The sequence below is a fragment of the Narcine bancroftii genome, chromosome 11 (genome assembly GCF_036971445.1).
Source record: "Narcine bancroftii isolate sNarBan1 chromosome 11, sNarBan1.hap1, whole genome shotgun sequence".
Lineage (NCBI taxonomy): Eukaryota > Metazoa > Chordata > Chondrichthyes > Torpediniformes > Narcinidae > Narcine > Narcine bancroftii.
This window is the reverse complement of record NC_091479.1, coordinates 23,871,504-23,885,716: the sequence shown is the minus strand read 5'-3', so window position 1 is coordinate 23,885,716 and position 14,213 is coordinate 23,871,504. Positions and strand designations below refer to the sequence as shown.

Below are 14,213 nucleotides of genomic sequence, written 5' to 3'. Positions count from 1 at the left end.
CTGGTTATGTATTTCTGCCTTTGCTACATCAAGGACACTGACCTTCTTTCTCCAGCATTTTGTGTGTTTTTTAAAATTTCAATCACAGTGCCAACAGATTTTCGTCATATACATTTACTTTAATTCCCCCTAATGCTTCCCTTAAACATTTCACCTTTGGCCCATGTCCTCGAGCTTTGTGGAAAAAGCCTCTGCATTTACACCATCTATATCCCTCATGATTTTGAAAACCTCTATCAAATCTTCTGAAATTCTCCGATGCTCAAGGGAATAAAGTCCTAACCTGTTTAACTTGTCCCTTTAACTCAGTTCTTCCAAGTCCCTATGCTTACAAATCTTCTCCGCACTCTTTCAATTTTATTGATATCTTTACTGTAGTTAGGTGATCAAAACTGCACACAATACTCCATATTTGTCTTATACAGCTTCAATATAACATCCCAACTGATTTAGCTGGCCATTGTGCCAAAAGCTTTCTTTACAATCCTATTTACCGTAACACCACTTTCAAGGAATTATGGATCTGTATTCTACATTTCACTGTTCTCCCGCACTCAACAGTTCCCTACCATTCGCTGTGTAAGTCCAACCCTAATTTTTCCTCTCAAAGTATACCTCATTTGTTTGCATTAAATTTCATCTGCCTAGTTACGGTCTATTTTTCCACCTATTGTTGCTTTCTTTGACAAGTGTTGACACTGGGATGTGAACCAATGCAAATTTAATTGATTATTGTGAGTGCACTACAGTTGCAAATTTGTACCAATCCCATCATGATCCATCTTGTGAACCATCCACAAGATACAAAAAAAATTGTTAGCTTGAGAGAATCCTGAGCCTATGAGGAGGTGGAGGGACCCAGATCTGCTTTGGGTTGAATTCTGTAAGGTAAGGGAAACTGTGATGATTGAGGACGAGGAAGTTCTTGAGCTTTTAAGAAATATAAAAGTGGACAAGTCTCCGGGTCCTGACACGATATTCCCTCGGATCTTGAGAGAAGTCACTGTGGAAATAGCAGCGGCTCTGACAGAAATATATAAAATGTCATTAGCGAAGGCGATGGTGCCAGAGGATTGGCGGATCGCGCACGTTGTTCCATTATATAAAAGGGTTCAAGGAGTAAACAATGCAATTATTGGCCTTTAAGTTTGATATCAGTGGTTGGACAAACTAATGGAAAATGTTCTTAGAGATGGTATATATAATTATCTGGATAGACATGGTATGATTAGGAACAGACAACATGGATTTTTGAAGAGGTTACCAAGAAAAAAGACAGTGGATGTTGTCTATGTGGATGTCAGTTAGGCCTTTGACAAGGTCCCACACAGAATGTTAGTTAGGAAGGTTCAATCGTTAGGTGTGAATATAGAAGTCGTAAAATGGATGGATGGGAGATGCCTGAGAGTGAGGTTAGATAACTGTTTGTCAGGGTTGGAGGCCGGTGGCTAGTGGCGGGCCTCAAGGATCTGTACTGGGTCCATTGTTGTTTGTACTACACATTAATGACCTAGATGATGGGATGGTAAATTGGATTAGTAAGTGTACAGATGATACTGAGATCGGTGGCGTTGGGGATAGTGAGGAATGTTTTCAAATCTTGCAGAGAGATTTGGGTGGGCTAAAAGCTGGCAAATGGAGTTTAATGCAGCCAAGTGTGAGGTGCTACATTTTGGTAGGACTAATCAAAATAGGACATACATGGTGAATGGTGATTGAACAGGGAGATCTAGGAATAATGGTACACAGTTCCCTAAAAGTGGAATCTCAGGTAGTGAAGAAGGCGTTTGGAATGCTGGCCTTTATAAATCAGGATAATGTACAAGAATTGGGAGGTAATATTAAAATTGTACAAGGCATTGGCGAGGCCAAATTTGGAATATTGTGTTCTGTTCCGGTCACCACATTATAGGAAGGTTGTAAACAAAATAGAGAGAAGATTCACCAGAACGAGACCTGGGTTTCAGCACCTAAGTTATAGAGAAAGGTCAAACAAATTAGGTCTTTATTGCTTGGAGAGTCGATTTGATAGAGGTCTTTAAAATGTTGAGGAGAATAGATAGAGTGGATGTGAATAGACTTTTTCCATTGAAGATCGGGGAGATTCAAACTAGAGGACATGAGCTGAGAGTTAGGGGGCAAAAGTTTAGGTATAACACAAAGGGGAAGCTTCTTCACTCAGAGCGTGGTGTCTGTGTGGAATGAGCTTCCGGTGGAGGCAGGTACAATATTGCTTTTTAAGAAAAATTTGGATAGGTATATGGAGGGTTATGGACAGATGGCAGGTCAATGGGACTAGGAGATTATAAGTGTTTCAGCACAGACAAGGATGGCCGTGATGGCTTGTTTTCATGCTGTAATGGTTATATGGTTAAGATTAGCGCAGAGGACACGATGAAAGTGAGATGCAAGTGTGACCGGCTGCCTCACGGCCCGGTATGGGACACTAATACCTCTGAGCAGAAACCTCTACAAAAAATAATTGGACAGAGCCCAGAATATCATAGGCAAAACGCTCTCCCCCCTCCCCCCATCAAGAAAATTTATACAGAATACTACTGTCAGAGAGAAGCAGCAATCATTAAGGATCTACACCACCCAGCACCACCAGGAAAGAGGTGTCAAAGCCACAAGGTTCGCACCAGCAGGTTCAGGAGCAGGTTGCTCCCCCTCCACCTTCAGACTCAATCAGGGACTCATAAGGACTCCCACTTTGCGTATTATATATAAATGTGTATTTTTCATCAGTAGTGTACAGTTATCGATAAGTAGAAATTCTGCCTGGCCCACAGGGAATGAAGAATATCCGGGTTGTAGCTGTATGTAGTCTGACAATAAATTTGAATCCGAGAGAGATAAGGAAATATATTAAATGTTAATATTGCACGATGAGAGGATCTTCAACTAAGGAAACACATTTCATCTTAATATTAAAATACTTAATTACTTGATAAGAGTAGCTCCATTGGGCCGAAGTGGCTTTTTAACCTAACAATTGCATGAGCTCTATAGTTTTTATTTGATTTTCAGTAACAGAAGAAACTGATCTTTGGTTGAGGAGAATTACCCATGGCTGGAAATCACTTAGACTCGAGTACCCACAGGTCTTCACAATTTGGACAGAGATGATTAGTTACCAAAGAGTTTCCTTTACAACTGTGAAGATCCTCACTATGTCATGTCCCACACAGGGCAAACCCCCCCCACAAAAACTACAAAATTGGTCAACTGTTGAAATGAGGCAATAAAATATTGGAGTCGAACAGTGGTACTCAATCTTTTTCTTTCCACTCACATACCACTGTAATCCCTATGCCATCGGTGCTCTGTGAGGGATGCTTAAGGTGGGATGTGAGGGAAGGTTGGGAATCACTGCACTAGACCCAGTTGTTACTGAAATATTTTGTTTGAGAAACATTATTATTGGCCCATTTCCTTTGGAGTTCTGAAACCGTGCACATAACGAGTCAATGAGGGACGATTAAAACAGTGTTATGTGCTTGGAAAGAAAAAGGTTGAGAACTACTGGAATAGAATTAGGCCAATCAGCCCATTGAGTCTGTTCTGCCATTCTAATCTTTTTTCAACACAACAAAGGTTGTGCCCTCTGGTGCAAGACTCTCCCATGACTGGAAAACTCATCTCCATATCCAGTCTATCCAGTTCTTTTTAAGAATGTTTTCAAGGTGAAATTAGCCCTTAGAATAAACACTTATTTTAACACAATTGAAGGATACCCATTGTTTCATATTTTAATTGCTTCTTTTAACAATAATTGGATCACAGATGATATTGATATGCTTTTTGTTTCTTTTGTAGACCAGTTTGATACACCAAGATATGAGATCAATAAAGGTAGAGTTGATGGAAACATCAAAGACTGACGCCTCAAGCTTGAGCTTCTTGGAGTATTTCCACATCTCCCCAATCAAGGTGAAATAATTCACATTAGAATTAATGTTGTTTACAATAACTGTTGTTTAATTTATTGGCAGATTATATAATTTATTGAGTGCATTCGTGACATCACATAAAAGATCTCAATGTTGTATGTGATGTCATCTACGTACTTTGAAAATAAATATGAACTGATGTACCAGTAATGTGCTAGGTTTGATGCCTCATTCACTTTTATTTCCTTTACCTGTGCTATTTTAATTATAATTTGTGTTAGCTATGATTTTCTTTCTCCTTCTTGCACCTCGGCGCTTCATTTGTCAACTGAAGCTTGCGCTATCTATGAGAAATATGCACAAATATTGGAAATTTGCGAAAATAGATTGATGATTATCTGTTCTTTACAACTAAGCTTAGAGGGGTTAGAGGTAATTAAAGGTTACCCTTAGAGGTAATTAAAGGGGTTTCCTGGTTAAACGAGTAGGCTAAAATTGCTGTGAACTGATAGATCAAAGAAGACTTCAGCACAGTACACGCCCTTCAGCCCTTGATGTTACTGACCCATCCTTCTGCCTCTTCATCCAGGTCATTTATGAAAATCACAAAGAGAAGGGATCCCAGAGAAGATCCTTACTCCACTAGTCACGGATCTCGAAGCAGAATAATTTCCTTCCACTACTACTCTCTGCTTTCTACCTGCAAGCCAATTTTTTATCCACACAGCCAATGTTCCATGGATCCCTTGCCTCATGACTTTCTGAAATCCCATGGGGGACCTTGTCAAATACCTTGCTAAAATCCATGTGGACCACATCTACCACCCGACCCTCATTAATTTCTTGCATTAGCTCCTCAAAAACCTCAATTAGGCTTGTGAGGCACGACCTTCCCTTCACAAAGCCATGCTGGCTATCTTTAAGTGGACTGTACTTCTCCAAATGCTCATAGATCCGATCCTTAAGAATCCTTTCCAATAGTTTGCACACCACTGTTCTAAGACTCACCGCTCTATAATTATCCTTTTACCTTTTTTAAATATAGGGACTATTTTTGCCATTCTCCAATCCTCCATTAACAGTTGGCCAAAGAGGATTCATTGATCATAGCACCTGCTCCAGCTCTCTTCTTCACTTCCCACAGCAACCTGGGGAATATCACATCCGGCCCTGGGGACATCAACCTTGATGTTTTGAAAAAGAACCAACACTTCTTGTCCAGCACACCAGCCTCTTCTTTTCTGACCTCACCCTCATCAAGGGCCTTTACTCTTGTGAATACTGAAGCAAAGTATTCATTTAGGTCCTGGGACCTGCGTAACCTCCTCCACCTCCAGGCACACGTCGCCTTTAGCGGTCCCAGCTTCATTCTCGTCATCCTTCTTTTCTTCACGTATGCATAGAATGCCGGGGTTCTCCTTAATCCTACGTCAAGGCCTTCTCGTACCACCTTTGAGCTCTCCTAAGTCCTTTCTTAAGCTCCTTCCTAGCTACCATAAGCCCTTCCTGTTTCCTGCTTCCTATGTCCTCCTTCTTGACTACCTGCCTCATCTACTTATTCAACCATGGTTCCCTTTTCCTACCATCTTTTCCCTTTCCCAGTGGGACAAACCTATCCTGAATCCAACGCAAGTGGTCCGTAAACTTCCTCCACGTTAGTTCTGTGCTTTCACCCTTAAATATCTGTTTCCAATTTATTCTCGCTAGTTCCTGTCTCATCCCATCATAATTAGCTCTTCCCCCAATAAAACACTTTCCCATTTTTATTGGCTTTTATCCTTGTCCTTATCCATAGCTATGCTAAAGCCTATGGCATTGTGGTCACAATGCTTCCCCACGAAGATGTCCACCACCTGACCAGATTCATTACTCAAAACCAGATCCAGTATGGCCTCTCCTCTCATCGGCTGGTCCACAGACTCTATCAGGAATCCTTCTTGAATGCACCTGACAAATTCAGCCTCATCCATCCCTCTGGCAGTCAGGAAGTGCCAGTCAATATTAGGGAAGTTGAAATCGCCCATAACTACAACCCTGTATTTCCTGCACCATTCCAAAATTTGCCTGCTTATCTATTCCTCAGTGTCTCGAGGGCTATTTGGAGGCCTATAGATGACTCCCAGCACAGTGATTGCTCCCTTCCTATTTCTGGCTTACACCCACACTGTCTCAATAGGCACTCCCTCTGCAGCGTCCTCCCTTTCCATAGCCATGATGCTATCCCTGATCAGTAATGGTACTCCCCCTCCTACCCCCTCGCTTACCTTCCGTCCTATTCCTTTTAAAACATTTAAACTCTAATACTTGCATCAGTGAATTCTGCCCATCCTCCAGCCAAGTCTCTGTTACAGCCAACAACATCGTAGTTCCATGTACTGATCCATGCTCTTAAGTTTATTCCTAATACTCCTAGCATTGAAATACACATTTCAACCCCTTTAACTGACTGCATTATGCCTGTCCTTCTTCACTACCAAACTAGTTTAAACCCTCCTCAAGAGCTTTAGCAAACCTTCCAGCCAGGATATGATGCAGCTCATCCTTTTTGTCCAGGTCAGACCTTCCCCAGAGGAGATCCCAATGATCCACAAATCTGAACCCCTGTCCCCTGCACCAACTCTACAGGTCTGCATTCATCTGCCACAACTTCCTATTCCTACCCTTTGGTTTGTGGCACAGACAGCACTCCCAGATTACCACCCTTAAGGTCCTGCTTTTTAACTTCTTTCCTAACTCCCAATACTCCCTCTTCAGGATCTCATCAATACTCCTATCTATGTTCTATCATGTGGACCACGACATGTGGCTGCTCACCTCCCCCTCAAGAATACTGTGAATTTGATTGGAGACGTCCCTGACCCTGGCACCTGGGAGGCAACATACCATACTGGAGCCTCGATCTCGCTCACAGAACCTCCTATCCACTTGCCTAACCAATGAGTCCAATCACCATGGCTCTCCAATTCTCCCCAATTCTGAACCAAGGGGCCATCCTCTGCACAAGGGACGTGATCACCCTGATTTTTCCCTGGTAGAACATTTTTCTGTCCAATAATATCCAAACAGCACACTTATTGCTGAAGGAATGGCCACAGGGGTGCTCTGTACTGTCTGCCTATTTCCCTTCCCTCTACTAACAGTCACCCAGCTACCTGCTTCATGAGCCAAAGCCTCTACGTCCCACTCCTACCCCTCACTCACTGGCCACAGTGCTTGAGCTACCCCTGTTTTTATTTGTCACTGCCCCTTATCTTTATTATTTCTCCCACCATTCACTGCTCTGTTTAACCCTTAACCTGCCCTCCACACTCCTTTTAAATGCACTCACCTCAAGCTGGTTCCTGTCACTCACAGCTCTCCCATGTCACTTGCTTCTCCTCTTCCAACAACTGTTCCGAGATTGTTAATTTTTAATTTATTCTTTTCATCCACCACTCTCTCATCAATATGCATCACTTAACTAAAAATAACAAGTTATTGAGGCAAGAAAAATGTCTCTTTGTATGAGGTTTCACATGATAATGTGATATTTGTTGTTCCTGCACTAGGGAATTTAAAACTGTATATAATATCTATCTTTGTTCAGAATTATTTTCTGTTCATTAATTCTAAAAAAAGGAAACCTAAAAATTATTGTTTGCTTGGAAATATCATCTCTATCTTTCTATAAGCATTCAAAATATCAAAATCAATCATAATTCAAATGTAGATTCTTCTTATAAATTAACGGGTTGGATATCAAGCACGTCAACACCATAACTTCCTCAGGAGTTTTGAGGAGGTTCAGTATGTCATCAGAAACTTTCTTGGTTTACATGGTTTTTTTTTAATATAGACTACATCCATCCCTCGGCCCTTCGGCCTCGATGTTCTGCCGACCTATATATTCCTTAAAAAAAAAGTACTAAACCCTCCCTACCCTGTAACCCTGTATTTTTCTTCCATCCATGTGCCTGTCTTAGAGCCTTTTAAATGTCCCTAATATTTTAGCCTCTACCACCAACCCTGGCAAGGCATTCCGGACACCCACACCCTTCTGCATAAAAAAGAAAAGTTACCCTTCACTTTGTACAGATGTCCTCTGGTGTTTGTTGATCCTGACCTGGGAAACAGGTGCTGGCTGTCCATCTTGTCTATGCCTCTCATAATCTTGTAGACCTCTAAGTCTCCTCTCACCCTTCTATGCGCCAAAGAGAAAAGTCACAGCTCTGCTAACCTTGCCTCATAAGTCTTATTTTCCAATCCAGGCAACATCCTGCTGAATCTCCTCTGCCCTCTCTCCACAGCTTCCACATCCTTCCTATAATGAAGTGAACTGAACACAATACATGTGGTCTTTTTGAGTACAGTTTACGGTTACCAATCTGTAGTAATTCTTTCTGGCTAGCAGGAGAAAGAATTCAGGGTTGTATGTGATGTCAAGAATATAGTGCAACAATAAATTTGAACTGCAAACTTTGTTCTGTTCTTCTCTAAACAGTTACACCTCAGTGTGTCTTTGGATTCGGGAGGAGAGGAGTCCGGTAAAAAAAAGCAGGAAGCAGTGCCGCTCCAGTCAGTCCACATTTTGCTCAAAAGTATTGGAGCTACACTAACGGACGTTGATGACCTTATCTTTAAGTAAGCACAACAAGCTAACTTGAAATAGTTGGCGTATTAATTTCCCAAGATCCCTTTAGCTCTTAGGTTATCAGTGGGCAGATACTTGTTTGAAAAAGCGTGACACAAACCCTCTGAGACTCTATTTATTAACCTGCGACCACTGGAATCACAGTTTCTTTTCTTTGGCTTGGCTTCGCGGACGAAGATTTATGGAGGGGGTAAATGTCCACGTCAGCTGCAGGCTCGTTTGTGGCTGACAAGTCCGATGCGGGACAGTCAGACACGGTTGCAGCGGTTGCAGGGGAAAATTGGTTGGTTGGGGTTGGGTGTTGGGTTTTTCCTCCTTTGTCTTTTGTCAGTGAGGTGGGCTCTGCGGTCTACTTCAAAGGAGGTTGCTGCCCGCCGAACTGTGAGGCGCCAAGATGGAATCACAGTAGACACACGAATCACACTGGAATCACAGTAGACACACTGGAATCACTGTAGTCACAGGAATCACACTGGAATCACAGTAGTCACAGGAATCACACTGGAATCACAGTAGACGCTCTGGAATCACAGCAAACACAAGAATCACAGTAGGACACGGCAATAACCATACAAGTCAGTTCTGGAGTGAATCAAACAGATTTACTCTTCATAATCCGTACAACCTTTTAAAAGTCTGAAGCAGGCGACGAAATCATCACACACTGATGTCATACGGCCAGTTTGTTGCCTCCTGGGAGTTGTAGTGCTGCCACTACCCCCCCCCCCCCACCGCAAGAACCGGCAGAAAGGTTTGTCTGCCTTTAGTCAACCTGTGTGACAGACTGTTCGCTGCTGCAGAGGGGAAGACTTGTCCACATGAGCCAGTTTAAGCCTGTCAATAGTGAAAGACTGTGTCTTCCCTCCAATGTCCAAAATACAGGTTGACCTAGTTTGTCTGAGTATCCCGTAAGGTCCTTCATAGAGTGTCTGTAATGGTTGACCAACTGTTCCAAATCGGACGAAGACATATTCGCAGTTTTTGATGTCTTCAGGCACAAAGGAAGAGTGCTCTCCATATGAAGATGGTGGTATAGGGTTATTGAATTTTATTAGATTAGAGAAACAAATAGCTGTATAACATCAGTAGTTCAACAGGATAACACAAATATAGTCAAGACTGAGGGAAGGAATGAAACAATAATTGTTACGAACAGTGTAACGAGCAGCAATAGACAATGAACCAGACAGTGTTTATTTTTAAAACACTAATTTTATTTCTAACTCTTAAATTAGCCTTAACTTTTAAACTAAAACTTTTAACACTAAATCTATACCCAATTTTGTGCAGGTCTCTAGTATATATGTGCTGTGTGTGTGTGTGTGTGTGTGAGATATACCCAAACTATTACAGACCAAAATTCAGAAAGTTACTTCAAAGTTCAGTCTTTTAAATTCAGTGTTGAAATTTGATGCCGAGAATTAATGTTGAACTGATGGGAAGACGGGAGTTGTAGCTTCTACAGACTCACGAATTCTCCTTGCGTTACCTTTGAAGAAGGTCCATCCGCACATTGTGAGCTTTGATCACAACACTCCTGGTCCTTTTGTAAGTGAGACTCAAACTGGGTGGCCTCCACGAAGCTTCCAAAGACCTTGACACCAGTCTCTCCAAGTGACCTTCACTGTTAGTCACAATCAATATGAAGCACTTTGCTACCCAAAAAAGACCCTCCTGGCACAGGTCAACACACCGAAAAGGCCCAATCGTTCACAGAGCAGACTTTGCTCTGAATTCCACCGAATGGCCGAATGGCCGGCAACAAGAGCTGCTTCAAAGCTCCCTTTGCAAAATCACAACATCTTTCGAATTCTGGAACAGACGGTGACAAACCTTCCCTCAGTTCTTCCAACGTGTTGAATTGTCGCTGGGCTGTGACTTGTGATGGTGCTTGTGTGAAATGTTAAATGTTAACTGTGACCATTCAGTTCCTCCTGACTGTATTATCCCTTACAATGATAATCCAATTTTACTAAGATGGGAGCTCGTAATATAAGAAAATGAACACTGGGAAATAAACAAGAGAAGGAGTGATCAGAATTATTAAAGTTTGTTTACTGATGATTTTAAGTAGCATTTTAAAGGAGGGAAAAGGAATTCCCTGATAATGGATTTAATGACTGTAGCGGTAGCAACACTGCTACTGAAAGAACAAACAACCAGACAGGTTGAGCTCAGTGAGCAGAACTGGTTTATTGCAGGCTGCTGGACTGGACTTATACTCCCAGCCCGGACCTGGCTAAGAACCGTGCTGGGGGGCGCTGACGTCACCCAGGCATCACGTGGTCCCCCAGCAAGGGCTTCTGAGCCCTGTGCTGAGAAGAAGGGGAAACCCCCGCCCCCCCCCCCCCCCAGAACCAGCGCCAATGTCCTTTTTAGCTGGGCGGCCTTGCTTCTTGGGCTGGGCCACCATCGGTGGGGGTCAAGGTACGCTGGCTTCAGCCAGTCCACAGTAAACAGTTCCAACCTGCCGCCAATGTCCACTGTGAATGTAGACCCTGAACACTGGACACTCGTAAGGTCTCTGCAGAGGTGCTGCAGGCGGGCCGTGCCGAATAAAAACGTACTCTGCAGAAAGCAGCTCGCTGGGGACGTGAGATGACTGTGTGCCGTGTCTGGGCGGTGATGGGGATGCAAAGGAGCCCAAGCAGGCCCTGAAGTGGGGAAACAGCTCATGCGGCAAACACTGGGGGTTGTGAGGTGTGTTGATGAACTCACCAGGAAGTGCCAGCAGTGCGCCGTAAACCAGCTCAGCTGATGACTCCTGCAGATCCTCCTTGGGCATGGAATGGATGCCCAGAAGTACCCAAGGCTGTTAGTCCACCCATTTGGGACTGGTGAGGCAGACCATAAGTGCCAACTTAAGGTGGCCTGCGGTGATAGGCCGTGGTGCAGTGTAGCTCGATCCCCAACCTGTTGGCGAGCTGTGTCTAGAGCGCAGAGGTGAATTGGGCACCCCGATCACTGGTGAGGTGATTCGGAATGCCAAACCAGGCGACCCAACCGTGCAACAGCGCTCAGGGGCAGGAGTCCATGGATGCATCCAGCATCGGGATCTCCTCGGGCCAACAAGTGGTGCAGTCCACCTCCGTGAACAGGTAATGGTTGCCCCAGTAAACGGATAAGGGCCCGACTATGTCCATATGAATGTGGCTGAACCATTCCCGGACGTGCTCGAATTCTTTCACGGGCCCCCTGGTGTGCTTTTGTACCTTGGACATCTGGCAATGGGTGCATGTTCTGGCCCAGCCCACAATCTGCTTCCGCAGCCCGTGCCAGATGAACCGTTCTGCCACCATCCGGACCGTGGACCTGAAGGATGGGTGCGAAAGGTCGTGGATGTGATGGAAGATTTGCCTGCGCCACTGTTGGGGAACCACTGACCATGGGGTGCCTATGGAGACATCGCCCAGGACGGTGCTTCCGCTGCTCAGAGTCGGGAGGTCTCGGAACCGTAGGCCCATGATGTCAGTCCTGAAAGCTCGCGTCTTCTCGTCAGACTTGTAGTCCCAGGCGAGCTGGTCGAAGTCAAGGCCGGGCGTCAGAGCGCTGATGGCCGGTCGGAAGAGTGCATCAGCAACCACGTTGTCCTTCCCCGCCTTGTGCCGAATGTCAGTGGTAAACTCAGACACAAAGGAGAGGTGAGGCTCCTGGCGGGCCGACCAGAGGTTCTGCGCCATCGCGAGTGCCTGCGTGAGGGGTTTGTGATCATTGAAGATGGTAAAGAGATCTCCCCTCCAAGAAATAGTGGAAATGCCGCACCGCAAGGTACATGCCCAGTAACTCACGGTCAAAAGCACTATACTTGCGCTCTGGTGGCTGAAGAATGCCAGCGGCTTCCATTGTCCGTTCACCTGCTGCTCCAGGATGGCGCCGATGGCTGTGGCAGAGGCATTGACGCAGAAGCCATATGCAGGTCGTTGGGCGAGCATGGTGGCCTTTGTGAGGGTGTCCTTGGTGGCCTCAAGTGAACTGCAGGCCTCTGTGGTCCAGGTGAGCGTTTTGTGCTTGGCTGCGATGAGGGAGAATAGCGGCTGCATGATGCACGCAGCTCCCGGGATGATTCGGTTGTAGAAGTTGACCATACCCGCAACGTCCCGCAGCCCCTTGAGATTGTCCCGACGTGGGAACTCCTTGATAGCGATGACCTTCGTAGCGGCGAGCAAGGCTCCCTCGGCCATGATGGTATGGCTCAGGAACTGCATGGACACTTTCCCAAACTGGCACTTGGCTGGGTTGATGGTGAGGCCGAAGTCCACCAGCCGGGAGAAGACAAAAGCAGGTGGGCCTTGTGTTACTCCCGATCCCTGCTGTCAACGAGGATGTCGTCTAAGTAAATGAAGACGAAATCCAGCTCCCTGCCCACTGAGTCCATGAGGCACTGGAACGTCTGAGCGGCGTTCTTGAGCCCGAACGGCATGCGAAGGAATTTGAACAAGCCGAAGAGGATGATGATGGCCGTCTTGGGTATGTCCTCAGGGTGCACCGAGATTTGGTGATACCCGCGCACCAGGTCAACCTTGGACAAAACCCTCACACCATGCAGGTTGACCATAAAGTCTGGATGTGAGGGATGGGGTAACGGTCAGGAACTGTCACCTTGTTGAGCCGTCGATAGTCTCCGCAGGGGCTCCAGCTGCCGGAGGCTTTCGGGACCAGGTGGAGCAGCGAGGCCCATGGGCTGTGGACCACAGAATGATCCCCAGCTCCAACAGATGCAAAAACTCCTCCTTCGCCACCTGGAACTTGTCAGGCGGGAGCTAGCGTGCCTTGGCATGAACCGGTGGGCCCTGGGTGGGGATGTGGTGGAACATCTCGTGGCACAGCGAGGCAGCGGAGAACTGTGGCTTGAGGGTCGGAAACATCCAGGATTCGCTGGAACTCGTCTCTGGGCGTGCTGATCGTGGTCATCTGCAGCTGTTCTGTGCGGGAGGCGTGTAGGCGAACGGCCTGGAAGATACGGGCGTCCACCAGGCGCTTACCCCGAATGTCCACCAGAAGCCCGTGGGCGAGGAGGAAGTCGGCACCAAGGATGGCAGTCAGAAGGGACGTGACGGTGAACCTCCACGAGAACTTTTGTCAGCCGATCTGGAAGTGGACTGTCTTGTCTCCATACGTCTGGATCTCTGTTGCGTTGGCTGCACAGAGGGGAGATCTTCAAGGTTGGTTCCTGGACTCGATGGCTGTGGCCAAGACAACGCTGATCTGGGCCCCAGTGTCGATGAGAACCGCTGGCCGCTGACTGAGCCCCACAGGTCGAGGAGGCTGTGTCCTTGGCCAGCCACCGCAGCCATTAACAGTGGCCAGCCTGCTCGTTTCTCTGCGGAGGGAGAGAGAGAGTCAGCAGCATGACACGGGTGGGGGGTGTGGAGAGAGAGACGACAATGCAACTCGGGTGGGTGGGAGGGAGAGGGACAGCAGCGCTACTCAGGTGGGTGAAGGGGAGAGAGACGCCAGCGCGATTGGAAGGGGGTGGATACGGCAGCGCAATTCGGGTGGGCTTAAATCTGGGGCAGTTGGCTTTTCTTCTGAATTCCGGAAAAATCCGGAACACACTGTCCTCCAAGGGTTCCGGATGAAGGATTGTGTCCCTTTATCTGTTAATGGAGAATGTGAGAGGTGACTGAAGGAGATTTTTGCTAGGAGGAAAGATGGTGAAGGCTGACTCTGCCTTCACGATGAACTAGTGG

The 14,213-nt window shown here is 45.9% G+C and overlaps 1 protein-coding gene across 5 annotated transcripts in view; it reads left to right on the top strand.

The window, feature by feature from the left end:
- Positions 1-14,213, top strand: part of vps13c (vacuolar protein sorting 13 homolog C) — a 425,868-nt gene that overhangs the window by 325,919 nt on the left and 85,736 nt on the right. For all 5 annotated transcript variants that reach the window (XR_011346402.1, XM_069902927.1, XM_069902926.1 and 2 more), the window contains 2 exons: positions 3,820-3,933; positions 8,374-8,513. Coding sequence is in view for 4 of the 5 variants with exons in the window: in XM_069902927.1 (XP_069759028.1) it covers positions 3,820-3,933; positions 8,374-8,513 (254 nt within the window). In the remaining variant the exon portion in view is untranslated. The remainder of the gene's footprint in view (positions 1-3,819; positions 3,934-8,373; positions 8,514-14,213) is intronic.